At 37.3% G+C, this 25,510-nt stretch overlaps 1 protein-coding gene across 2 annotated transcripts; it reads right to left on the bottom strand.

The window, feature by feature from the left end:
• Positions 1-1,788: 1,788 nt before the first annotated feature.
• Positions 1,789-25,133, bottom strand: LOC117916359 (cyclin-dependent kinase C-2-like). Of its 2 annotated transcripts, none has more exons than XM_034832314.1 (13): positions 24,950-25,133; positions 24,644-24,776; positions 20,830-20,911; positions 20,630-20,720; positions 20,479-20,508; positions 20,134-20,243; positions 19,957-20,029; positions 19,754-19,874; positions 19,533-19,650; positions 3,416-3,555; positions 3,206-3,263; positions 2,860-2,930; positions 1,789-2,724 (listed from the first exon to the last, which is right to left on the bottom strand). In XM_034832314.1, the coding sequence occupies exons 2-13, from the start codon at positions 24,751-24,753 to the stop codon at positions 2,175-2,177; spliced, it is 1,554 nt and encodes a 517-aa protein (XP_034688205.1). In that variant the 5' UTR covers positions 24,754-24,776; positions 24,950-25,133; the 3' UTR covers positions 1,789-2,174. The 2 variants fall into 2 exon arrangements, with proteins under 2 accessions (XP_034688205.1, XP_034688203.1); XM_034832312.1 differs by having other exon boundaries at positions 25,002-25,133.
• Positions 25,134-25,510: the final 377 nt, after the last annotated feature.

The following is a 25,510-nucleotide window of genomic DNA, read 5'->3' as shown; positions in this document are numbered from 1 at the left end:
TAGAAAAAGTCAAAATATGTAGTTTTTTCTAAATAAAAAAATAACATATTGGTTTTTCTTTACTTTTTAATACTTAATAGAAATAAAATACTAAAAAAACAAACAACTTAATATTTAACACTATTAAGCATTAAGGTTCTATTTAGAATTAAGTAAAAAAACAAACACCCTTAGTATTTTCCTAAGCTCGTGCGGCTCTTAAGCAAGTAAAGACACTTGATCTTGCTAAGTCAGTCTTACTCTCGATGCTTAGTTTGCTAGGCTAAGATGCACCTGACTTAGAAGCTTTAGAGGGTGTAGTAGGCAACACTTAAAGAATGGAAGCTTTATTGCTCAAAGGAAGCTTTACAAGTGCTTTGGAACTCACTTGCTCAGTGCCTTGGCCAAATGAGGCACTTACCTATTTATAGGCACCAATGAAACTCTCTGGAACCTTGGAGAGTTCCTTACAACTCAAGAATAATCTAGAACTTCCTACACAATTTTATGTACGCTTATACAAGAATATATAAGAGATCTCTAGAATTCTCTAAAAAGCCTTGAACTCCTCTCATGCCTTTCACCATAGTGTAGAGATGTATGGACATCTCTAAGCATCTCTAGAACTTTCCACACTCTTCCCACTAATGGCTAAATGTAAAAGTCTCCAAAAACTTCCTAGACTCTATATAAACCCCTGGGGAAGCTCATTTGAAGCATCCTATGACAATATGCTGAGTTGGGGGGTATTGATGAGTCATTTGATGAACTTTGAGCTAAATTGCTATACCAAGAACAACGCCTTCAACACCTTCATGCCTTACGATTCAAGCTCTCAAGTGGCCTTTGTTGCTGCATCATACAATGTTTACTACTTTATTATGTAGTAGGCCAGTTTGCATTCCTTGACTTGAAGTCCTCTAACGACTCTACCAACATGGAAATTAGCTCATAAAATAGAATTTTGTTAAGCTATGTTCGAAAGTATATTAACTTGGGTTGTTGAAAATGTTGAGAATATTAACAAGAAACCTGGAAAAAAAAAAAAAAAAAAGAGGAAAGAAAAACCCTTGCCAAAGGGGTTGAAGTACGCATTCTTGAAGAGAATGAAAGCAAGCTAGTGATCATCTCCACTGGGCTATATGCGTTGATCAACACCTGAAGAGTTGTGAAGAGTAGTAAAAATGCCATGGACAGCCCGATGATTTTACACTTTAAAATGATGAGTAAAAATGCATCTGTTTGCATGAAACCAATACCAAGTGGCACACATACAATGACATAAATAAACAAATTAAAAAGAAAGACAAAACAACACAAACAGAAATGGAAATTTATGATTCATTTGCTATTCGATTAAAGTTGAGACCCACGCCTTTTGACAGAAATTGATGGAATCAAAATGAAAGTTGATTCTGATGTCTATATAAGCATCCTGATTTCATAGTTTATAACCATCAAGTAAAAGCCACAAACTTCACCTAGAAGCTGAAGATAAGAATCTTAAGTATTATATTTTTAGTTTCCACCTGGGTGTGTTGATCCATATCAAAAACAACATCTAGAGTAGCTTTCTCAATGCCTTTCTGAAGCCTTGGCTTTCCACCTCATAAAAGAGCTAGTGACTGATGAACTTGCTCATCCCTGAACAGCCACCTGCACAGCAAAAAGATTTCTAGGTCACAGCATAAACCAAATATTAGCCATTCCGAACCAATGTGGCAAAGGCAGGGCACCTTGTATTATAACCTAATAATTTCTATCAGTAAACGAGTAAATTCACAAGATACAGATCAATGCACAAAGTAATTCATAAGATGATCCAACCGTAAATAAAACTGAAACCATAACAAGTTTCCAAGATAATTGAACCAACAAGCACAAACTTGTCTTAGAGAACACAACTATTACTTAAGCAGACAGGTCCATGTCATTCCTCTTAGACATAGCTTACATAAAAAATACAACATACTGAAATGTATAACCTCAGATTTTGCAGCTCCCCTGTTTTTCAAATGGTAGAGCAACCACCTAAAAAAATAATGTATTGTACATATGTTTTTCTAGTCCCTTGTGGCCAATAGAGATAAAAAAAAAAAAAAAGGTACTAGGCACCAAGTCGATTCTCTTTTTCTTCTATAATTCATTTCAGTAGATTCTTGACAAGTAACAGACTGCTCATCATCATCAATGCATTATTGTTGCCAACCATAATTTTGATTGCGGTTCCCACCCATCATGTTTGAGCCGCGACCAGCACCTGAACCACTGTATGGACCACCTTGAGGATAATTTGGAGCACCAACTCCATAACCACTGCCACCTCCTCGAGGACCTGCACCAGGCATTCCGCTTGAGGCATATGGTGGACCCCTCCCTTGAGGTGGAAATGGTCCATTGCCGTAACCACCACCACCACCACCTTGACCTCCACGGTTTGGGTGATTGTATCCTCCGCTGGGGTTTCCACTCTGAGGGTACCTGCTTGGCCCTCCAGAGGGTCCGCGGGGCTTCCCATAATGGTGGCTGGGCCCTGCAGCCACTGGGGGTTGAGAACCATGCATGGGCTGGTTAGGTCCTGCCCGCATCTGTGCATGTACTTGCCCGGACTGCTGAATGGGTGGAAGACGGGCATGCTGTTGTGGATGCTGAAGCTTCTGACGTTTCGCTGTCTCATCATGTTGACGTTGTTGCTGGCGCTTCTTCTTTGTCTGGAACTCATGGGAAGATTCATATTTTGGTAAACTGATCCAAGGAAAAGTAGCTGTAGTCAATGATATAATTAAAATGGAAGAATATTAAGAATCAGTAATTATTTAAAATGAATAGTTTAGAAAAACAAACAGGAAAAGAAAATTGTGGCAACCATGGAAATCAAACCTCTTGGGATCACAAGGCAAAGGATCAGTCCAGAAATACTCAGCATCAAGTGCATCCTTGGCAGATATTCTCTACATTTTGTAATTTTAAAAAAAGGGACATAGAATATTAGAGAGGGAGAGAGAAATATAAGTGTGTGTATATGCTAAAATCAACTCCTTTAAACAAATAATACTCCTGTTGAATCATTCTCATTGAAAGATACTAAAATGACAATTAGAATACAGAATCCAGGAAGAAATTTGGAAGCCAAAAATGCTAGTAGGCAAAGAAGCAAAAACTTCATGTGGGCTAATCAAATCGAAAAGTAGAAAAATGAAGAGACACGTAGCCTTTAATGTGATACCTGAGATGGATCAAGGGTCAGCATCCTCTCCAATAACTCCAAAGCATGCCGATCAAAGCTATTATGCCCAAAAATAAATAAAAAGAAGATGGGGAGAGTAAGCATACAGATTGAAGGGACTAAAATTTAGCTGTGACCTTGTGCTAAATTATATTACAACTCATCAAGGGTGTTACAATATATATGAGCACCATACGTTGATTTACTTACTGTCTAAAAACCTCCCTAAGACGTCTCTTCATTGGCCTTGTTGGCTTGAAATTGCTATACCAAGGAATCTTGGAAACCCCAGGCCAGTTGACTTCATCTGGAGCTCCACAAAGCTCAAAGATCTTATTTAATTGTTCAGGCTACAATCAATACAAGGAGAAATAACATTATCCTTAGTGTCGTATGAGAAGTATATTGCAATAAGGATCAAAGGAAAAGGAACTAAAGAAAAGTAATAGTGAATTCTATCTCTTTCATCTATTTTTTTCATACTAAAATATAGGTGCAATTTTCTATGAACCATATATCTACAGCAAAATCAGTAGATTGTTGACAAAATTATTGTTTTATATCTCTACCAAGCAAATTAATGTATACACAATAAATGTATACATTAATTTGCAGGTTTTACCATGATGGCAAGTCAATAAAATGATGAAAAACTTGTAAGTTTAATCTGCAGTTTAGCAAATAAGTATGCACACTAATTTACAGGTTTTAATTATATCTCTAGCTTAGCAAATAAATGTATACATTAATTTGCAGGTTTTACCATGATGGTGAATCTATAAAATGATAAAAAAACTTGAAAGTTTAATCTGTGGTTTAGCAAATAAGAATGCACACTAATTTACAGGTTTTTTATTTTATTTTTAGAGGTTTTAATTATATCTCTGGCATAGCAAATAAATGTATACATTAATTGCAGGTTTTAGTATGATGGCGAATCAATAAAATGATAAAAAACTTGTAAGTTTAATCTGTGGTTTAGCAAATAAGAATGCACACTAATTTACAGGTTCAATAAAATGATAAAAAATTTGTGCTTTAGCAAAAATGCATACTAATTTACAGGTCTTTCCATTATTATTTTTTCCATGATTTTGGTTTAGCAAAAATGCACACTATTATTACTATCATTATCATTATTATTACAAGAACCATAATGAAAACCTGCACAGTTAAGGTTTTCTCTCAACTGCAGTTTGCCACATTGAAGCACTAGTTATTTCAATAATCAAACTCAATATTATAGTCAATAGCATAAAAGACCCCTCGTACAGTTTTCCAGTTATGTGAAAAACACATACACAAGAATTAAAAAAAAAAAAAAAATTATATATGTAGTATAAAAGTCAAAATAGAAAAAGAGAATTTATTGCAGCATAAAACCTCAAAAACAATGTGGAGACTAAAAATACACACAAACATATACACATACAAGAGAATTAGTTTCTTGTCAGGAAGCCTTAAGCCAACATCTACTTTATAAATACTCAGATTTCCATATTTTGACAGACATGAAATATAAATTAAAAATGTTACACTGATCAACAAGCACAAGAATCATAAAACCCATAGGAAGAAAAGAAGAAACAGAAAGGAAGCACAATTCTATAAAGATCACAAAACTCATACTATACTTGCAAATGATCTTCAATTCCTCTAGCTTATTTTATGTGTCCACTAAAGAATGAGGCATTATTTATAGATTTTGGGAATTTGAAGATGCATTCATGATAAAGATGTGCTTGATTATGATCACTGTCTGGCAGGAATCTATTGGAAAATGATTCTTTCCCTTCTTAGGTCTACAACATGAGTCCCAGATAATGTGCAACATAGTGAGTACATATTCATTTTGCTAGGTCCAGTGTTGAAGTAGAATTTCAAGCCATGGGACATAGACTATGTGAGCTTCTCTGGATAAAAATTCTTCTTAGTGAGCTTAAAATAAGTTGGAAATGTTCTAAGACACTCTACTGTGATAACAAGTCAAATATCAATATAGCCCACAATCCATTTCAATATGACTGAACCAAGCACGTTAAATTTGATTATCATTTCATCAAGGAGAAAGTTGGATAGGGTTGGTATGCATCCCACCCCCACAAAATACATCCTTAGAAAGACAGTTGGCCAATGTACTGACCAATGGACTTGTTGCTCAATCATTTCAATTTATCACAAGCAAGCAAAGAATAAAGAACATTTACTCACTAGGTTGAAGGGGAGTGTTGGAAAATTGGTACAATAATTGTCGGATTATAAAGCCTAAGTAGGCTGGGATTTGATTGGAACTTGTTTCTTTTTCTGTACAGTTGACTTGATTTACTTCCTGATTTATTTCCTAAAATTAGTGACTCATTAAGTTGTTGGAATCCAATAATTATTTCTGATTTCATGGAGTTTATTTGATTTATTCTTGATTTTGTGTATATTTTCTGCATATTTAGATTAGTTGACTATATAAATTAAGGAAGTTGTAATTTAGAGGATTTTTAGGAATAGGCCAGTTGTCTTATTCTATTTCCATTTATTGTACAAGTTTGAAAGTTGTATATATATTTGTACTAATTTTTCAAAGAAATAAGAAGAAGATTTTATTTTCCAACTTGGTATCAGAACTGAAAAAAGGTTTCTGGTAGTTTTTTCTTCTTCTTGGCCTTCATTGCCAAGCCTTGCCTATCATATTCACAACCTTCAATTGCCACCATTACAATAAGCAAAGATACACTAGAGAGATGGGCTGGAAATTGGATGGAAAGCCACAATCAAGGGCTAAGGACAGCCACGGTAACACACAATTTAGAAACGACAAAGACACCAAGTTCAACATCAACCTTAAAGAGTCCCTTTCACAAAAGAACAACTAGATCTACTGTTGTGGGAAAATCTGAGGTTTCCTCTTCCTCCACTTCTTGCGGCTTTGCACAATTTCCTCTTCCTCCACTTCTTGCGCTTTTGCACAATCAGGTACTTTTAAAACAGCCCTTGGTACTTCTACTATTCTTCATTCTAAAACTTGGATTATTGATTCAGGGGCAACTAATCACATAACTAAAGAGTCTAATGTTTTTCTATCCTACATTCCATGTTCTAGTAACCAAAAAGTACAGGTTGCTAATGGATCTTTGACTCCTATTAGTTTTAAAGGCAATGTTTTAGTCACTCCCAATATCACTCTTTCATCTGTTTTGCATGTCCCAAATACATCCTATAACTTATTGTCCATCAGTAAATTAAGAAAATTTCAAAATTGTTTTGTAACTTTCCTTCCCACTCATTGTGTGTTTCAGGACCTAACTACGGGGAAGGTGATTGGTAGTGCTAAAGAGAGAGAGGGTCTCTATTACTTGGTTACAGAGGAGCAAGGAAAGATTCAAGTTCATCAAATAAAAGGAAATATAGAAAAAGAAAGAGAACTCTGGTTAATACATGAAAGATTAGGGCATCAAGTTTTGTCTTTTTGAAAATCTTGTACCCTAAATTGTGTATCAACTTGGATCCTTCTAAATTCCAATGCAAAGTTTGTGAGTTCTCAAAAAATCACCGTATTTCTTATCCTTTGGGTAATAAAAGAAGTGAAATTCCCTTTTCTCTCATCCACACTGATGTTTGGGGTCCTTCACAAGTTCCTTGTCATTTAGGAGCAAAATGGTTCATAAGTTTTATTGATGATTGTACTCGAACCACATGGATCTATCTCCTAAAAGAAAAAACAAATACTAGCCTCACCCTTAAACAGTTCCATCAAATGATTTGAACCCAGTTTAATGCAAAATTGCAAATTGTGAGGTCAGCCGATCATTGAACTGGAAAAGTTACTGGTTCACGATTCATTGGTCGGATCGGCGGTCGAACCGATGACGTCATAAATATATAATTTATATATTATTAAAATTTTAAAAAATAAAATAATAATAATTTATATATTATTTAAAAATTAAATTTTTATTTAAAAAATCATAAAATTAGTTTCAAATTAGAAATTTGAATTAAAATCAGAATTTAAATTTAAATTTTGAAATTTTAAATCAAAAACTTATTTAATAATCATAAATTTATTTAAAATGATAATATTAATTATTTTCATTCATTTAAATTAAAATCACAAGTTTTAAAAATCATGAAGTAAAAAAATAATAAATATAAAATAAAATAAATAATAATGTTGATGGAGTAAAAAAAAATAAAAAATTTGAAAGAGCGGCCAAAAAGGTAGGAAAATGTCAAAAAGGAAAATAAAAAATGTCAAAAATTTGGGCAACCAAAAAGGAAGGGTTTTGAGGCACCAGAAAATGTCAAAAATCTGGGTGGGAGCACCGGAAAGGAAAGGGAAAAAATCTGGGTAGGGAAGGGAGAGGTAGAAGGATGGGTAGGGAAGGGAGAGGTAGAAGGAAGGGTTTTGGCACCGAAGGGCGAGGAAGAAGGAAGGGTTTTGGGGGGCACCGAAAAATGGAAAAAACCTAGGTGGGGACGTCGCGACTGGGAAAAAGGAAGGGTTGCGGGGCACCGGAAATGGAAAGGGAAAAAATCTGGGTGGGGAAGGGCGAGAAAGAAGGAAGGGTTTGGCACCAAAAACAGGAAAAAATCTGGGTCAAGGCATTGTGAGGGGTTGAGAAGAAGGATGGTTGTATGGCGGTGGCGGCGGCGCTGAAGCGGGCTGATGAAGCGTTGGATGGGGGAGGAGAACTGTTCGGTTCACCTGAAACCAGCCGGGTCATTCATCGGTCCAACCACGGTTCCGGCGATCCGACGCCGGTTTTAAGGCTCCCGGCTCAAATGGCTGAACCAGACCGGATTGGTGACCGGCCGACGGTCAAACCGGTCGGACCGGCCGGTCCGGTCCGGTTTTTAAAACCATGATTTAAACCAAATCCTTGGAAATTATTTCTTGGTTAATGGGATTATTCCTCAAACCTCTTGTGTAGGTACTCCTTAACAAAATGGGTTAGCCAAAAGGAAAAATAGACATTTGTTGGAGGTAGCTAGAGCCCTAATGTTTGCTAGAAATGTTCCTAAGTTTTTTTGGGGAGATGTGATGCTCATAGCTACCTACCTTATCAATAGGATGCCCACAAAAAGCCTAAACTCCAAGACTCCAATAAACATCCTAAAACGAACACCTACCTCACATAAATTGCCTTGGCTCCCTTCCACCCGAAGTCTTTGGTTGTATTATATTTGTCCATATCCCAAACAAAAATAGATCCAAACTTGATCCTAAAGCCACTAAGTGTATTTTTTAGGGCTATTCCCCCACATAAAAAGGGTATAAGTGCTATAATCCACCTACACAAAGGAAATTTGTTTCCATGGATGTAAGTTTTTTTTAAAACCAACCCTATCACCAGAAATCTAATCTTCAAGGGGAGAAAATACTGCACGAAGATCAGTCTTGGATGCTTCATTTACCCATTGAAGTCATGCTACTGAACATAGTGATGTAGAAGAGGTAAACAACATACAACCAGCAGCAGGAAAAGAAACCGACATCATAAAACCAACAGTAGCAGAAAATGTTGATTCAAACTTGATGGTTTACTCTAGGAGGCCAAGGCTACCAATGTAAGAGCAAGACCCAATCTCTCTTACACACGACCACTCATCAACTCTAGAATTAGGTACATCTAATCCTTCTAATCCCTCTCTTCTTAATCATGGTTTTGACACCAATCTTGATATTCCTATAGCTATTCGCAAAGGTGTTAAAAGTTGTACTAAACATCCTTTGTCAAACTTTCTGTCCTATCATAGACTTTGCCACCAATATAAGGCCTTTATCGCTCATTTGTCCTTGGATTCAGTTCCTAAAAATGTACAAAAGGCTCTCTAAGTGATCCTAGGTGGAAAGAGGCTATAAATGAGGAGATGAAAGCCTTGTATAAAAATGAAACATGGAATATTGTTGATTTTCCTAAAGAAAAAAAATAAGTGGGATGCAAGTGGGGGTTCACTATAAAATACAAAGATGATGGTTCAATCAAAAGGTATAAAACTAAGTTAGTAGCAAAAGGATACACACAAACCTATGCAATTGACTACCAAGAAACTTTTGAACTTGTGGCAAAGATGAATTCCATTAGAGTTCTTTTATCCTTAGCAGCAAATGTTGATTAGCCACTCGACAATTTGATGTAAAAAAAAATTGTTTTTTTGCATGGGAACTTGGAAGAAGAAATATTTATGGATTTGCCTCCTGGTTTTGAAGGAAAATTCAGCAATGGAAAGGTTTGTAGATTGAAGAAATCATTGTATGGTTTGAAGCAATCCCCTTGAGCATGGTTTGAGAGATTTGCTAAGTCTCTGCTCAAATTTGGCTATCACCAAAGTCAAGGAGATCATACTCTTTTCATCAAGTAATCACCTGAAAAGAAGATTACTACACTTATTGTTTACGTAGATGACATAATTGTCATTGGAAATGATGTAGAAGAGATGCAGAACCTTAAGGGAAAGTTGGCAAATGAATTTGAAATCAAAGATCTTGGAAATATAAGATATTATCTTGGCAATAAAGTGGCAAGATCAAAAAGGGGAATTTATATTACTCAAAGGAAGTATATCCTTGATTTGCTAAATGAAATCTAAGATGCAAACCTGTGGATACACCTATTGATCAAAATCATCAATTAGGCGCCATCACTGAAGGAATACCAATTGACAAAGGGAGATATCAAACACTTGTTGGGAGATTGATTTATTTATCCCACACGAGACCAGATATAGATATATTGTTAGCATGGTAAGTCAGTTTATGCACTCTCCCTTAGAATGTCATGTGGATGCAATCTTGAGAATCTTGAGGTACCTAAACCCAACTCCAAGAAAAGGTTTATTGTTCTCAAAGAACAATTACTTTAGAGTTGAGGTTTACACAGATGTAGATTGGGCAGGTTCTATTATTGATAGGAGATCTACTTCATGGTACTGTATTTTTGTGGGCGATAACTTGGTTACTTGGAGAAGTAAAAAGCAACATGTAGTTGCTTGGTCTAGTGCTGAAGCAAAGTTTCAAGCCATGGCCTTTGGCATGTGGCTAAAAGGTTTATTGAGGGAACTACAAGTTAATCTTATGAATCCTATGAGATTGTATTGTGATAACAAGGCTGCAATCAGCATTGCTCACAACCCAGTACAACATGATAGAACTAAACATGTTAAGATTGATAGACATTTCATTAAAGAAAAGATTGCTAGTAGACTGATTTTCACTTCGTTTGCTGCATCCAAACTACAACTAGTTGTCATCTTCGCAAAGGGAGTTCAGAATCCTACATTCAACTCTATGGTTAGCAAACTTGGGATGGAAGATATCTTTGAACCAGCTTGAAGGGGAGTGTTGGAATCCAATAAGTATTCCTAATTTCATGGAGTTTATTTGATTTATTCTTGATTTTATGTATATTTTCTGCATATTTAGATTAGTTGACTAAACTAATGATGAGTAACTCCTAAGAGATGAAGAAGAGTGGTGATGTCTAGAGGCAGAGTTTGGTTTGGGATTGAATCAAAATCCTTCAAGATTTTGGTGGATTTCTTCAAAGGAAAGATTTCAGGGGTTATAATTGAGAGGGGAAGAAGTTTTTGATGTGGATTTAATTTGGAGAAAGATGTTTGGCTTTGTTACTAGGAGTAGAAGCTTGCTGTCAAAAAACGAAATTGAATGTCTTCAGCAATTCTTAGCTAGGGGGAAGTAGAAGCTATAAGCTTCAACTACGTAGTAATGAGGCAGGAAGGTTTCTTTTGTGTCCAGATTTTCAGTGGAAGCAAAAAGGTTTGTCTTGATCTTCCCTGAAGGAAAGGGATTGCTGGGAGGGTGGTTAGTTCTAGCTCAAAAGTTGAGAAGTTGCGAGGCGAAGTCTCAGCTAGAACAATCTATGGCTCTCCTTGTTCAGATGAAACACTCTATGGGGACTACAAAAGATGCTTCTCTGATTAAGGAGGCGGGAGTGCCTCAAGGGAGTAAGGTTGACTTGGTGTGGTTACAAATTGAGGATGTTAACGCCTTCAACAAGTTGCATCACCTTAGTTGGTGCTTGGTGGGGAGTTGGTGAGAATCCACAGATGAGACCCCATCATTAACACTTTTAAAGGAGTGGGCTAGGAAGCTCTAGAGATTAAAAGGGAATCCCTCTCTGTCCTTGTTGGCAGGTTCACTAATTCTATTTGATTTTGAACACACAAGGGAGGCAAATAGGGTTCTGCAAGAAGGTGAGCGGGTTTATAAACGAAAACTTTGTTGCTTGATAGATGGGACCCAAAGGTTGGTTGTTTCAAAAAGGATGTTCAGGCAAAAAGTCCTTGGGTAAGGCTAGTGGGACTATTGTTGTTCCTTTGGGACAGTTTTCTTGAAACAGGTGGGTGATGCTTATGGGGGCTTCTTGGGGGTGGATGAGGAGATTGCGAGGTGGAAGAATCTACAATGGACAAAAGTTTTGGTCAAGACAAACGAGAGAAAGGTGTCAAGGAATCTACAGGTAGTCGTAAGGCAATCCTGTTTTGCAGTTCAATTGTGGTAGGAACTCCCACCTTAGGTGGATCAAGTGATTCCTTGTACTGAAAGGCTAAAAGAAAGGGAGAGGATGATGGGAACTTCATGCATGCTAGGGAAAGTGGGATTTGTGGGTTCTCGACAATGGAAAAAAGTGGTTGAGGTATGGAGCTTTGGTGGGGTGAAAGCTGTTGAAAGTAAGGCCTCCTAAACTTTGTCTGTGGAAAAGCTACAGTTGGACGTGCAAGAGACAGAAAGGTACAAGGGGGAAGAGGACAGCGCACATCCTATAGCAACTGTAGCTTTAGAAGTTGACAAGGTGGACTGTGTTAGTCCTCTTAGGCAGTTAAGGCCTCAAAGTGGAGTCTGCCAAAGAAGAAGCTTCAAGCCTTTTAAAGGGCATCTAGGCCGTGGGTGGCAAAAAGGCTCATGGTCCTCCTTTGGCCCACGAGGAGTCCTCTTTGGGCTTAGTGAGTTTTGAAGGCTTTAATGCCCATCGAGACCCTCTTTCCCCTTCTAAGGGAGACCTGTGCCCTAAGTGGGGGTTGGTGCTAGCAGGAGAGCTCTCCGAGAGTGTAGTGTCCCCGCCGATGAAGTGTAGCAGGTTCTCCCTCACTCCAGTGGACAAAGCATTGATGGCAGAATCGTTTCGTTTTCAAAGTACAAAGAACCCCTTTTCTTCTCTCTTGGGTTGCGAGGCTCCATCTTCTCCTTCTTCTTCTTCTTCTTCTCTTCTCCATCAATGGGGATGGTTATTGTTGATCGATGAAACGAGGGGTTGATCTGGTGGGGGTATGCAGAGGAAAGGGACAGACCTTTGCCAATGGATGATGTTGCAAGGGGTGATCCGTTTAGAATGATTCTAAAGGATAGCTCATTGGTGGACCTTCAGGCTAATCATTTTGGAGATAGTTCAAGGGAGGAGAAAGAGGGTGTTGCAGGAATTTGGCGAGGAACCTTGCTAAGACTAGGGATAGTTTTAGTAAGCTAGCTTCTTTTAGCAAATTTGTGGGGCTTCCAATTGATGGTTTTGAAGAGGAGATCTTGCAACATTTGAGGAGATTAGAACTTAGAAAGAAATGGAAGGTTACAAGGCAGGGGCAGAAAAAAGGTTTTCCTGTTGGTTCAAAGTTTGAAAGGGAATTACAGAAGTTGGAATGTCATGTTAATTATAAGTAACTCAACTAGTGACAGGCAAGGACAAAAAAACTTTTGGAAATTAGCGAAAGTTTGTCAATGAAGAGTTACGCATCCTATCTTGGAATGCTAAAGGGATCAATGAGAGGTGAAAGCGCAAACTCATCAAGTCTCTAATTCACTCACACTTAGTCGACCTTGTTTGTCTTCAAGAAACAAAGGTGCAGTAGTTGTCTGACTTTCTGGTGAGGAGCTTAGGGGTGGATAGATATATGGAATGGGGGGATAGTGGAAGCTAGGGGCTAGAAACTTATCCATCCTTAATAAGGCTCTGTTAGGGAAATGCTCCTAAATATTTGTGAGTGAAAGGAACCCCCTTTGGAGACAAGCAATTGTAGGAAAGTACACATAGGAAGAAGGGGGATGGTGTACGAAAGATATGATAGAGGAGTATAGTGTGGTTGTGTGGAAGACAATTGGAGGTGGATAGGAGGCGCTCAAGGACAGAATAGGGTTTAGGGTTGAATCCGACAACATGGTGAAGTTCTAGATAGACAAGTGTGGTGACACACCTTTGAGAGAATCATTTTTGGCTCTTGATTCTATAGCCTCTTCAAAAGATGCTTGGGTGGTTGACGTTTGGGATGATGATAGTTGAAGCCCTAGATTTGTTAAACAGTTGCATGACTAGTAGCTAGAGGAGGTTGATGCATTTTTTGGAAGATTGTATGACCACTCCATTAGGTCGAGCTTTGAGGATACTATGGCGTGGTTAGGGTTAAAGAATGGTAACTTCTCAAGTAAGTCTTTCTACTCCTCTTTGGCTAGTAAACAAGCGAAGCCTTTCACTCATGATATAGTTTGGAATTCTTGGGTCCCAATGAGAGTTAGCTTCTTTGCTTCTTTGCTTGGGAAGCTGCATGGGCTAGGATTTTGACTCTTGATCAGCTCAAAAGGAGGGGTTGGAGGATCCCTAATAGATGCTACATGTGTAAAGAGGATGAAAAAATGGGTGATCATATTCTCCTCCATTGCAAGAAAGCACACAATTTAGGGCAGTTGGTTTTTGCTTTGTTCAATGTACAATAGTGATGTACTCTTCAATTAAGGGATTTCTCTTAAGCTAGAGCAGTTCTTTTGTTGGGAAAAAAAGAAAAAAGTCTTGGAAGGTTGTTCCGTTATGGGTGTTAAAGACCATATGGAGGGAGCAAAGTAGGAGACTCTTCGATAATTGTGAAAGCTTAGACCAAAAAATTAAAAATTCTTTTTTGAACCTTTTTTAGGATTGGGTTAAATTGTATATCGGGACAGTTCTTTGTCGATGTTGGAATTTGTGGATTGGTTAAGCTCTTTGTAGGGCGCGTTTGCTGGTTTTTGTGTCTTCGTGCTTCTTTTCTAGGTCTTTTGGTTGCTTTGCATACATTATGTATACCCTCTTTTATTATTAATACATCTTCATCTATCAAAAAAAAAAAAATACTGATATGAGTGGCCTTAGATTTCCACAGGAATGAAATATTTTATCTTTAACTTCACTCCTAGGTAGTGATCCAAACACAATAATGGATGAGAAATGGAAAGGAATTGATGCATGCTTAGCTTGAGATCACAGAACTTCTCCGTTTATTGGAGAACCTAAAGAAACCATTCTCAACTGACTCAAGTAAAACTTAATTTTTTTTTTTAATAAATAATATGAAGTATATTATCAAAAGGCAAACAGCCACAAAGCATACAGGATGTATACAAGGAAGCCTATACCTCTAAGAGCAAGATTTGAAACAAAAAACCTCACCAACCCTTAAGTGGATGTCAACCACTCCAAAAAACCTATAAGTGAAGAGGACTCATCTCCAATATACAATGTAGCCCAACTCCACAAGTTACATACAAAATAATTTTTGAGTTTCTGTACTGCTAAAGAACCCCCCCTAAAAGCTAATCTATTCATTTCTTTCCAAACCATCCAAAAAATACACAACGGAATGAATTTCCAAATCTTTTTCCTTTTTTTGCCCACAAAAGGGCCCCTCCAGCTAATTAACACCTCTTTTACTGTTTATGGGAAAACCCACTGAATGCCAAACAAGACAAAGACAATCTCCCAAAGAACTCTGACCACTCTACAGTGTAAAAGTATATGATTTACAGTTTCTTCTTCACAACCACACAAATAGCAACAATTTGGGAGCTACCACCTTCTTTTTTGGAGTCTATCTAGGGTAAGAACCTTCCCCCACGTAGCCTCCCAAGCAAAAAAAACAACTTTGGTTGGGACTCTAGCCACCCAAATGCAATTCTTCAGGAAAGAAATGTCATTAGGTGTAATCAGCAATCTATACGCTTCCTTAACACCAAACTTTCCATTTCTCCCACCCTTCCAAGTAACTGAATCCTCCTCCAAAGTTAGGCTGTAGCCCCTCAAAACAGTTAACAAGTCTCCTACCAAATCTAGCTCCAAAATCATTAAATGCTCTAATGAATCTTAGATTCCATCCTCCCTGTCCAAAATTCGGATCCCAAACTTCATCCATGTTGCATTCCTATGGACAGCCAAAACATATAATTGGGGAAAACTTTGGGACAACACTACAAAGCCACACCAATTATTAGTCCAGAATCTAATTTTAGTACCATTACCAACTGTGAACTCTATATTTTCCCAACACCAATTTGTTTCCTTCAAAATCTCCTTCCAAACCCCCACTCCAACCAAGGGCCTCTTGCCCATACTTCACCAAAATCACCTTCTTCCAAAGGTTTTCCTTTTCAAAGGAAATCTCCATATCCATCTGCCAAGCAAGGCCTTATTCAAAAGTGCTAGCTTCCTTATGCCTAGCCCACCCTTCTCCTTATCCGTACACACCACCTCCCATTTAACTAAGTGGGCATTCCTCTCCAAGTTTCTCCCTCCCCATAGAAAATCTCTTTGTAATTTTTCTAGTCTTCTTGCTACTACCTTGGGCATTCGAAATAGAGACATCTGGTAGATGGACATACTAGCCATTGTGCTCTTTATGAGAGTGATTCTTCCACCGTTGGAAATATATTGTCTTTTCCAAAGTGCTAGTCTCCTACGCACTCTCTCGTCCACCCCATCCCACACAGAAAGTGATTTATGTGGAGCCCCTAAAAGCAGTCCCAAGTAAGTTGAGGACAAAGGCCCCACCCTACACCCTAACTCCACTGCCAGTTCCTCAAACTCTTCCACCCCACCAACTGGAAGGATTTCACTTTTAGCCAAGTTGATTCTTAAGCCTGACGCAGCTTCAAACCAAAACAATGTCCAGCTCAAATAAGTTAAATGTTCTTTCTTTGCCTCACAGAAAACAACTATATCGTCAGCAAATAACAAATGAGATATATTCATTTCGGTCCTTCCTTTTCCCCGTATTCTACACCCTAAGAGAAAGCCCCCATCAACAGTCCTCCTTATGAGAACACTCAACACTTCCATTCCCATAACAAAGAGGTAAGAAGATAAAGGGTCTCCTTGTCGCAGTCCCTTGGAGCTAAAAAAAAACCCTGTTGGCACCCCATTTACCAAGACAGAAAACTTAGCTGTTGATATGCATCTCCACATCCATCCCATCCACTTTGACCCAAAACCCATCTTTTGCATAAACTTCATTAAAAAATGTCAATTGATGTAGTCATAAGCTTTTTCAATATCCAGTTTACAGATTAGCCCTTTCTCTTTTCTTTTTTTGCCAGGAATCAATCACCTCGTTTGCTATTAGTGATGCATCCAAGATCTGTCTACCCATCACAAAAGCATTTTGATCCAAAGAAACCACTTTTCCTATCACTTTCTTAAGCCTGTTTGCCAACACCTTAGCCAACAATTTATACAATCCCCCTAACAAGCTTATAGGTCTAAAATCCCTAAGATCCTCAGTCCCTCCTTTCTTTGGGATTAGCACCAAAAAAGTGGTATTTAGGCTTTTGATAAAGGAACTTTGTTCATAAAATTCCTTAAAACATTTCCATGACCTCCTCCTTCACAAAGTCCCAGCATGATTGCCAAAATGCCACTGTGAAGCCATCCGGGCCTAGGGCTTTATCTCTGTTCATTTCCATCAAAGAAAATCGGACTTCTTCCTCAAAGAAAGGTAGTTCCAAACTCTTCGCTTCTTGGAACTCGAGTAAAACTTAATCTTTAAAAGGATTGCTTATAAATTCCAAAGGATGATTAGATTCTCCTTAAATGAACTAAAGATCAAAGATTCAAATGAAACTTGAAAAAGAAGTATGTTCAGATCTTTCAAATGCATCTAGACATAGGAAAAACATGTGGTAATCACCATTTGAAAATGATTTTTATGACAGAAAAATAAATAAATAAATTTTCATTATTATGCCTGCATACCAAATGGGCACTAAAGGGTTAGGTTAAAGACAAATAGATTCCTAGTATAACACATTGCTAAAGCATTTTTACCAAAATAAGAGTTTCCTTATTACTCCCCAATGAAAATATGAGCATATTGAATTTTAAATTAAATAAAAATTAAAAAGACAAAGCAAGAAATATATTATTTAAATAAATTCCAAAATCTTTCAAAGAAACTTTGTTGAAAAGCAAGCTCTGCCTCTCCTTGCTCATGCTGAAGTTTTTCTTAGTCCAGATCATCCAGAGACTGGCCAACTGGAGCATAGTGCCAAAGAAGTTTGCTCCTAAGCCCCTGCTGAATCCCTAAAAGGCTACAATTAGCATATCTCTGCCAACCACCCGTTGAACACCCCCTTAGCAAATAGATGCTGCAAAAGATCTTATGAGTCACTAGCCAAGCAAATACTTTGATATTAGGGGAGGCATTGGATCTCTGAATTAGTTAGGTTGATAGAGAATAGGCCATGTATTCTTCTTGAAAGCAAAAGATAGAACTATAGAAGGATTTTAAAGTGAAAAATGCCCCAATCAACCAATTTCTCTATTCAAGGGCAAAGGATAGAGTTACATTTCAAGGGACATAAAGAGTGATGACAAATCTGCAATCAACTACTCAATGAGATTCTTATGGGAACCAAAATGCTAAGAGGTAGGAGCTGCAGGAGTATAACCAGGAAATTGGGGAGTTATTCCTTCTAAAAAGAGCATAAAGATGAGGAGAGGAATAACAAGGGGAAAACTTCCTAAGCAAGAGTCTTCCCAGAATCTGATCTTAGATCCTTTGCCGACAATGAATCTACAAGGCGGAAAGGCTTGAACTCTTTGGCAGTATCATCAAAAGGCTTTGACGAGTAGTCTTCACCCCAGGGTTAGCATCCCAATCATTACAATGCAAACCATATGTACTCTTAATGACAGAGTAACAAAGAGAAGTTTGTCCATTAGGGAGTCTCCATGACCACTCTGTTCAAGAAAGGCTCTAATATGAACTAAAACCAACCCAACCCCGCCTCATACAAAAAAAAAACTGAAAACTTAAGCATACACATAACAGCTAATAAGATCACTGCCACCACACCCTTTGTCAATTTTTTTATTCAGAAGCCAAAGAGAATTGATATCAATGGATTGAAGATGAAACACCTTTAAATGATTTCCACAACCTCAAAAAAAAAAAAAAAAAAAAAAAAAAAAAAAAAAAAAAAAAAAAAAAAACACCTACCAAACCTGATCCTTCCTCTCTGAGGATCAATCTACTTACGATATCCACCCCGAGGGTGAAGAGAAAGCAAACAAAGGATCTTCCTACCTAGAACCTTTATAGGATCCAATCCAAATCCTAGCCCTCCCATCAATCAGAATAGAAAAGCTAGCTGATGGCCTTTTAATAGGTTTCTTTTTCCTTTTCTGGGACATGCAATTGGTTAGTGAGAGATGGTGTCCAGGAGGATTTGATGAATATTGTTAAGAGAAAAATAGCATTGATTTTGTACATACTACTCACAATAATCATTGACTAAAATTCTTCCAGCCCATCAATTTTGTCCTCTTGAACAAGCTGTTAGGAGGTGAACCATACTTTGAATTATAACCTTGGGACTGACTTTTTCCTACTTGAAACATGATTTCTTATGATTTTATTACAATTTCATGATCATTAAAGGAACAAAATCAGAAAACAACAACAATAATAATAGCTAACAAGACTATTCTAGAAGAAATTCTAACTGAGAATTTGCAGAAGACCCAAAGCCAGACAAGGCCAGTCAAAAGAAACTCATTTTTTCTTTGATCAGTAAAAGCAATTGTATTAAAGTCTAAAGAAACTCATCTTTCTCACAAGAAACTGAGAAACATGTCTTAGAATGGCCACAAACAGAATTGTTTCCTTGAGAGAAGATGAAGGGTTTAGAACTAAAACTATTGGGTAGTCTTTGTGGTGTTTGTCAGGATCCAGACAGGCACACTGGAGGAGAATGCATTTTTCTTTTGTTTTTTCCTCCAAATCCACATGAAATGGCCAATATCTGGACATGTATATTAGTGGGCAATGATTATTCGATACCTTTTAGTCATAGAGGGTGAACATGGAGTTCAAGCTTCCCAGAAGAAACCTAATTCTATGGTGTGACATCCAACAGAATTTAATAACAGAACAGTTTGCATATCCAGAAAAGTGAATAGTCTAGTTCATGACCATCAGTCCTTAAATTATTTGTTCAAGTATTATTTGTTCAAGTACACTTGATTAAAAGAATCTCACCAACTATTCCAACCAAAAGAAACGACAACAATAGGGAGCAACCTACCTCATCTTTTCCAGGAAAGATAGGTTTTCCATGCAGAAGTTCTGCAAAGATACAGCCAACTGACCACATATCAACAGCTGGACCATACCTTGTGGTCCCAAGCAGCAACTCTGGCGGTCTGTTCAAATTGGGATTGGTTAAACAGTTAATGCTCCTTGAGGAATAGAAAGGGGCTGCTACTGAAATCTGAGTTCTCTACCCATGGGAGTTTAACTGCTTACCTGTACCATAAGGTAATAACACGATTTGTAAGATTCCCATTGTGATCATTTGAAAATGACCGGGCAAGGCCAAAATCTGCAAGCTTCAAATTTCCCTCATTGTCTATTAGAAGATTAGAGCCTGCACAAATATAGAACAGCTTAGCTTAGCCTCATTAATAAAAAAGAAGATCAAATAACAAAAAACTTGTCTTAGTTATAACCTTTGATATCCCGATGAAGAACTTGATTCACATGACAGTAGTGAAGCCCCGTCAAAAGCTGCCTCATATAACACTGGAAGCAGCAGGATGAGGAAGAGGGGGAGGAGGAAGGGAGAGAGAGAGGTCAAGCATCATCATTAATTATCTGAAAGAAATTTTTCAGGTTATTTGTGATACCTTTATCTGAGGGACTGAAAATCTCATCCCAGGACGATCAGCAAGACCAGTCAAATCATGGTCCATGTATTCAAAAACCATGTAGATGCCTCCTTTGTATTTATTACCATCTGCAACCCCAAGTAATGAAGTTGATATCAGAAATTCTTGGTACTCTAGTAAGGACCAGCTTTTTTTTTTTTTTTGATAGATAAACATAGTAAGGACCAGCTTATGCGGCAATATTTCTGTAACTTTTTAAGTTCATGAAAATATCCTCACGTGATAAGTGAACCAACATAGGAAATCATGCAATGCACTAACATCATGATTGGCTAACATAGCACATGACAATAAAGTACTTGCCTGGCCTCCCTTGGTCATCCTTCTCAGGACCTGGTGAACAATCCCAAAACTTTAATATCTAACTAAACTAGATAGACAGAAGAGCAGTTTACAGAACAAAGAATCACTGGAAAAACATAGAGATAGAAGTGACTGAAGATTCAAAACATACCTGGAGAAGTTACAATCTCTTTCAACTTGATTACATTTTCATGATGCAACTTCTTTAGAATTTTAATTTCACGAATGGCGGTTATGGGGAACTGATGAAAAATCAAAATACATTTCAGAAGAGAAGTTTGAATCTCTATAATATAAAAACATGCCAACAAAATTTATAGTCATTTATATCTAAGTGTTTAAAAATTATACCCCCTCTCTTTCGTTGTCCATTCGTATTTTCTTCAAAGCAACAATTTCCCCTGTTTTGATTTCTCTAGCCATGTACACTTGACTGCATATACACAGATGAAACAATCAAGTTCCTGCGGATAACATCACAAACTAAAAGGGAACAAATTCAAGAAACCAGAGTTCTTTTGAACCCAAATAAACATGTTTAGAAGGTAACCCCCATGGCCATATCTTTAATTGTTCTAAACATTTGCCTAATGGAAAGCAATGTTCACTAAGAAAAATAATGCAGATAAATAAATTACAAACTGGGGGGGGAGAGAGAGAGAGACTCAGTGAAACATAAAATAAAATTTTCAAGTTACTTAAATCAACTCAATCAAGCCTTCTCCCAACTCAGTCTTCCATCATTCTATCCAGCATGTGGATTCAACTCAATCACTGAGAGTAATATCCTTCCCCACAGCATCAAATCATGTTCCATATACTTTCCTCCTCTCCTTTTTACGCCTTTTTTTTTTTTGATAGGTAAAAGGAAATAGTATAAATAAAATGCCAAAGTACACAAAACGTATACAGCGGAAACCAGCAGGCATCTAAAAAAGGACAAGGGAAATCCTTTTTACATTTGTTTCACTTATTGTTTAGCAGCAAGAGTTCTGGTCACTATCAGCTCTAATAGTAAAATTCTTTAACTTCTAATGACTACTAATAAAATTCTTTTCATATTTCTTGTGTCCCTTCAAGCACTTTTCACATGCTTTCTGCCTTGATCAAGGTCAGTTGGAAGGAGAGAAATGTCAGAACCTTTTTTGCATAAGTATAGACAGGTGGAGCTAACTTTGAAAGGGATCGCAAAGGAGGCATGCTTTAATAGGAGGATAGGCAGCCTCGATGGAAACGGTTGTGCAACTGGGAAATGGGGAGCAAACTACATCTCTAAGAATGAGTTGCTCAGGTTCGGCTTATTCTAAGTCAGTTGAGAGGAGAATGAAGTTAAGACTGAGGTTTTACCACACCTTGAAGGCCCCAGAAAGACTATCACTCCAGACTTTTGTAACAGTGCTCATAGAGGGTAATTCTTCCCCAATTACAGAATGGATAGAAAACAATGGGCAATCACAGGCAGGAAGCCCTGTATGTCCATTTCCCAAGGGAGATAGTGGACCTCATTAAAAAGTTTGAGGTGGATCTCGGTCATCAGTTTAGTGACTAAATATGAAAGGGGGGAAACAGACTTCTTAGCCATGAAATGAGCAGTCTGCTTGGAGCATTATAAGGGTTCTTGAGGGGTTTGTAGCTGCTGGTAGTGTTTCTTTCTCCTTTATCTGTGTTGTGCACCTTCCTTTGAGCCTTGTTCAAGGATAGCCTGTCTCTTTATTCGTTCATCTTTAAAATGAAATGCTCTCTCATTTTTTATTAGAAAGCTGTCAATGAAGTGGCTTAAAATTTCTTTCTGCTTACGTATTTCAACATTATCTAATGTTTCCCTTCTTCAAGTTACTCCTTTCTTGCAAACCCCATCAGTTTTTTTTATGGGGCTTCAAAAGACTCAATCCTTCTTCCTTAACACCTTCAAAACAATAAATAAAAAAATCTATCAAAAAACTTGCCTTGCAAAGAACCTAATCTGAGACATCCTCTTGCTTCCCTTGAGTTAATTCACCTTTTGCTCATTGCTCTACCTCCAAGCAATAAGCTCCAGAATAGAAAAAGCCTTAACCACTTTAGGTGCAAGAGCTAGAATTCTTCCTTCATACTTGAACCACCCCTAATAGCTCCAACCCTGCCTGATGCCTAAACAAATGCTCCACGACCCCCTCAGCTGAACATATATCTACAGGGATAAAGTCCAGACCCCTCCTACCCAATCCTCAGTTTCTCATAGAGAAAAACTCTCCTAATTACAAAATAAAGCCATCTCAGATTCAGAGTCCAATTCCTGGGACTCCCCTCACTAGGATAGCTTGAAACTCCACCAAAAGAGAGCAATCCAAATAGCTCCTTGATACAAACCCTGCATCTCACTTCCATGTGCAGACTGTGTACATTGTCCACGAACACAACCAAACAGTCATCACCTGGAATCATCTGCAAGGAACCCTCGAACCTCCAGTCTGAACTCACAGGCAAATCAGATGCCTTTTGAAGCAGTCTGAACCAGAATAAACCTTTCAAGCAATCCCTGAAAGAAGGCATATGTGGTGGAGAGGACCAATAATGCTCCACCCTCCATTGCAGGAATCACCTGCAAAGTTCACTCTAAGATAGCTACCCAGCAAACGAATAGTTTTTCTGTCCAAAGAGGGAGACCTCCAGAATTATGATCCTTCAGATTATCTAAACATGAAATACTCTCAAGTGTTACACCCTTTACCTTTACAGAAGGTCCACCACCCCAACAAGCCAAGGGCATAGCGTTCGATTAGAATGAGAACCCACTGCCATGCAATGCCTCTATTGGGTACATAGCCAATCAATAGGTATCTCCAACCACATGTCCCCTATGCAAAGAATTGTCATATCATGCCAAAACAGGATACTTTTAAGTGTCCATTAATATAGGTTTCATGCATTGTGAGCCAAATTCAACCCCTTAGAATTTTGAGTGTCAAAAGGTTAAGGCTAGTAAAAATTATAGAGAAACTATGAAAATTATGCTGGATGAGTTAATAACAAATCGGAAATTTCCTTTTAATTTTGTATCTAAGAATTGTTGACGAATATTCATTTTGTTTGACGATTTTTGAGAAACATCATTTTTTTCAATTAAACTTCACTATGTGATTCGTTCACCATCAGCTATCCTCGATACAATTCAGGAATTTTTTACTTATTTCTTTTTTTATAAGTAAGCAATGAGAAGATATATATTAATAAAAAGAGCTATAAGATATGAAATCATACGTATACCAAGGTAGCCTTTTTCATTTGAGGAAATTTTATTTCTCCTCAATACAATTTAGGGATGATATTTAATTGGATCCAGTGTAGGAGCCACCATCTCAATTTGAACTTTTAGTTTCCAAAAGGGGAACAACAAATAAAGACAGAAATAAAGGCATTCAACTTATAATGGGACCAACTCCAATGAAAAGAGTTAGCAGTTCTCATGTGAGTTTATTTGATTTAAAATTTCCATTTCCTTGATATACTAGCTCTTGCACATATTTAGTTTTAAAAAGATCAATACTAAATTTATTGTTTATTACTCAGACAATGGAGCAATAAACATTTTTGTATTTTTTTTTAAAACACTAAGTATCTATTTATGGTTCCATTTTTTCCCACAAGAACTTACCACATGCACCGAACAAGCAGATTTACTAGTGTCGTGTGTCTACATAGTCCTTATACTTGCAATTTGAATCCCAAATTGACCCAATCCCACCCTTTAGAGTTCTAACAGACAATATGGATTCAACAATTATATATCGACATAATGGAATAAGTTGGTGGTGTTTGAAAAATGCCCATTGGAGAAGGAGAGAATGACTTAACATTCTGTTACTCACCCCAAATGATTGAGATAGGGATTTCCCAATTCATTGGCCCTTGGTGTAGAGGCTTTCTGCTTCAATTGAAGTTAGCTACCCAAATATCAAAATAGTTCTAAACCATGATTCCACTACATAACCATCACATTTAACTAGAAACCACAAACTTTTACATGAAATTATACATATCACATTCTACGGAAACACAACTCCCAATCGCAATTCATAATCTTATAACAAAATCTTTAAACCAAAAACCAAAATTAAATCCAACCGAAGACAGTGCAAAATGAAATAGATGGTGAAAGTATTGAAATTGACGAATGGGAACTCACCCATATGTGCCTTCACCAATCTGTTCCAATTTCTCAAAACAATCCACACTTCTGGACCCCCAAGATGGAGACTCGCTAATATTAAGCTGCCCAGGGGCTGCTATAGCCATTGTTCCTCCCTGACCCTTCCTTGCTACACAACCAACACCACAAAAACCACATATCATTTCACCAAGAAAACAAAATTCAACAAAATTCCGAATAAAAAAATCAAAAAGAATCACAAAACCCTAAACGATCAGATCAAACTCAAACCAAAAAAGCCAACAATATCCTCGCTTTCTGTTTGGAAAGAGAGAAAATCACCTAAATAAAACTAGGGTTTATGGAAGAAGAGGGGGAAAAGAGGGTAATTTACCAGGGGGAATTGTGTGGGAGAAGGATGGAGAAGGGTTTAGAGCTAAGAGAGAAAGTGAAGGAAGGTTGGTTGGAAAATGAAAGCGCAGTCACAGCAGAATTGATAAAAGGAAAAGGGACATGAATAGTAACCGGAGTGGAGCATGAGACTTAAAAAGTGGGGATTTGTTTTGGGTTATTAGATTAAAAAGGTCCCTCGAAATTCAATTTTAGAAATATAACTTTTTTTTTCTTTTTTTATAAAAATACTTTTATTATTTTCTTATAAAAATAATATTTTTTGTTTTACATATTGTAAATACTTAAAATAATCAATAAAATTTATATCAAAAATTAATTATTCTTCAAATCAAAATATGAAATAGGATAAATTCACAAATATAAGAGTATTTCATTTTTTTAATCAATTATTTCATTTGTTGTTTTAGATATTTTTGGCGAGGAGATGGGTGTTGCTCATTTGGACTTTTTTTATTTTATTTTATATAAAATTCCATGGGGAAAAATGAG

Source organism: Vitis riparia, chromosome 6, assembly GCF_004353265.1.
Source record: "Vitis riparia cultivar Riparia Gloire de Montpellier isolate 1030 chromosome 6, EGFV_Vit.rip_1.0, whole genome shotgun sequence".
Lineage (NCBI taxonomy): Eukaryota > Viridiplantae > Streptophyta > Magnoliopsida > Vitales > Vitaceae > Vitis > Vitis riparia.
Note: the sequence above shows the minus strand (reverse complement) of the source record. Positions and strands in the feature narration are given on the sequence as shown.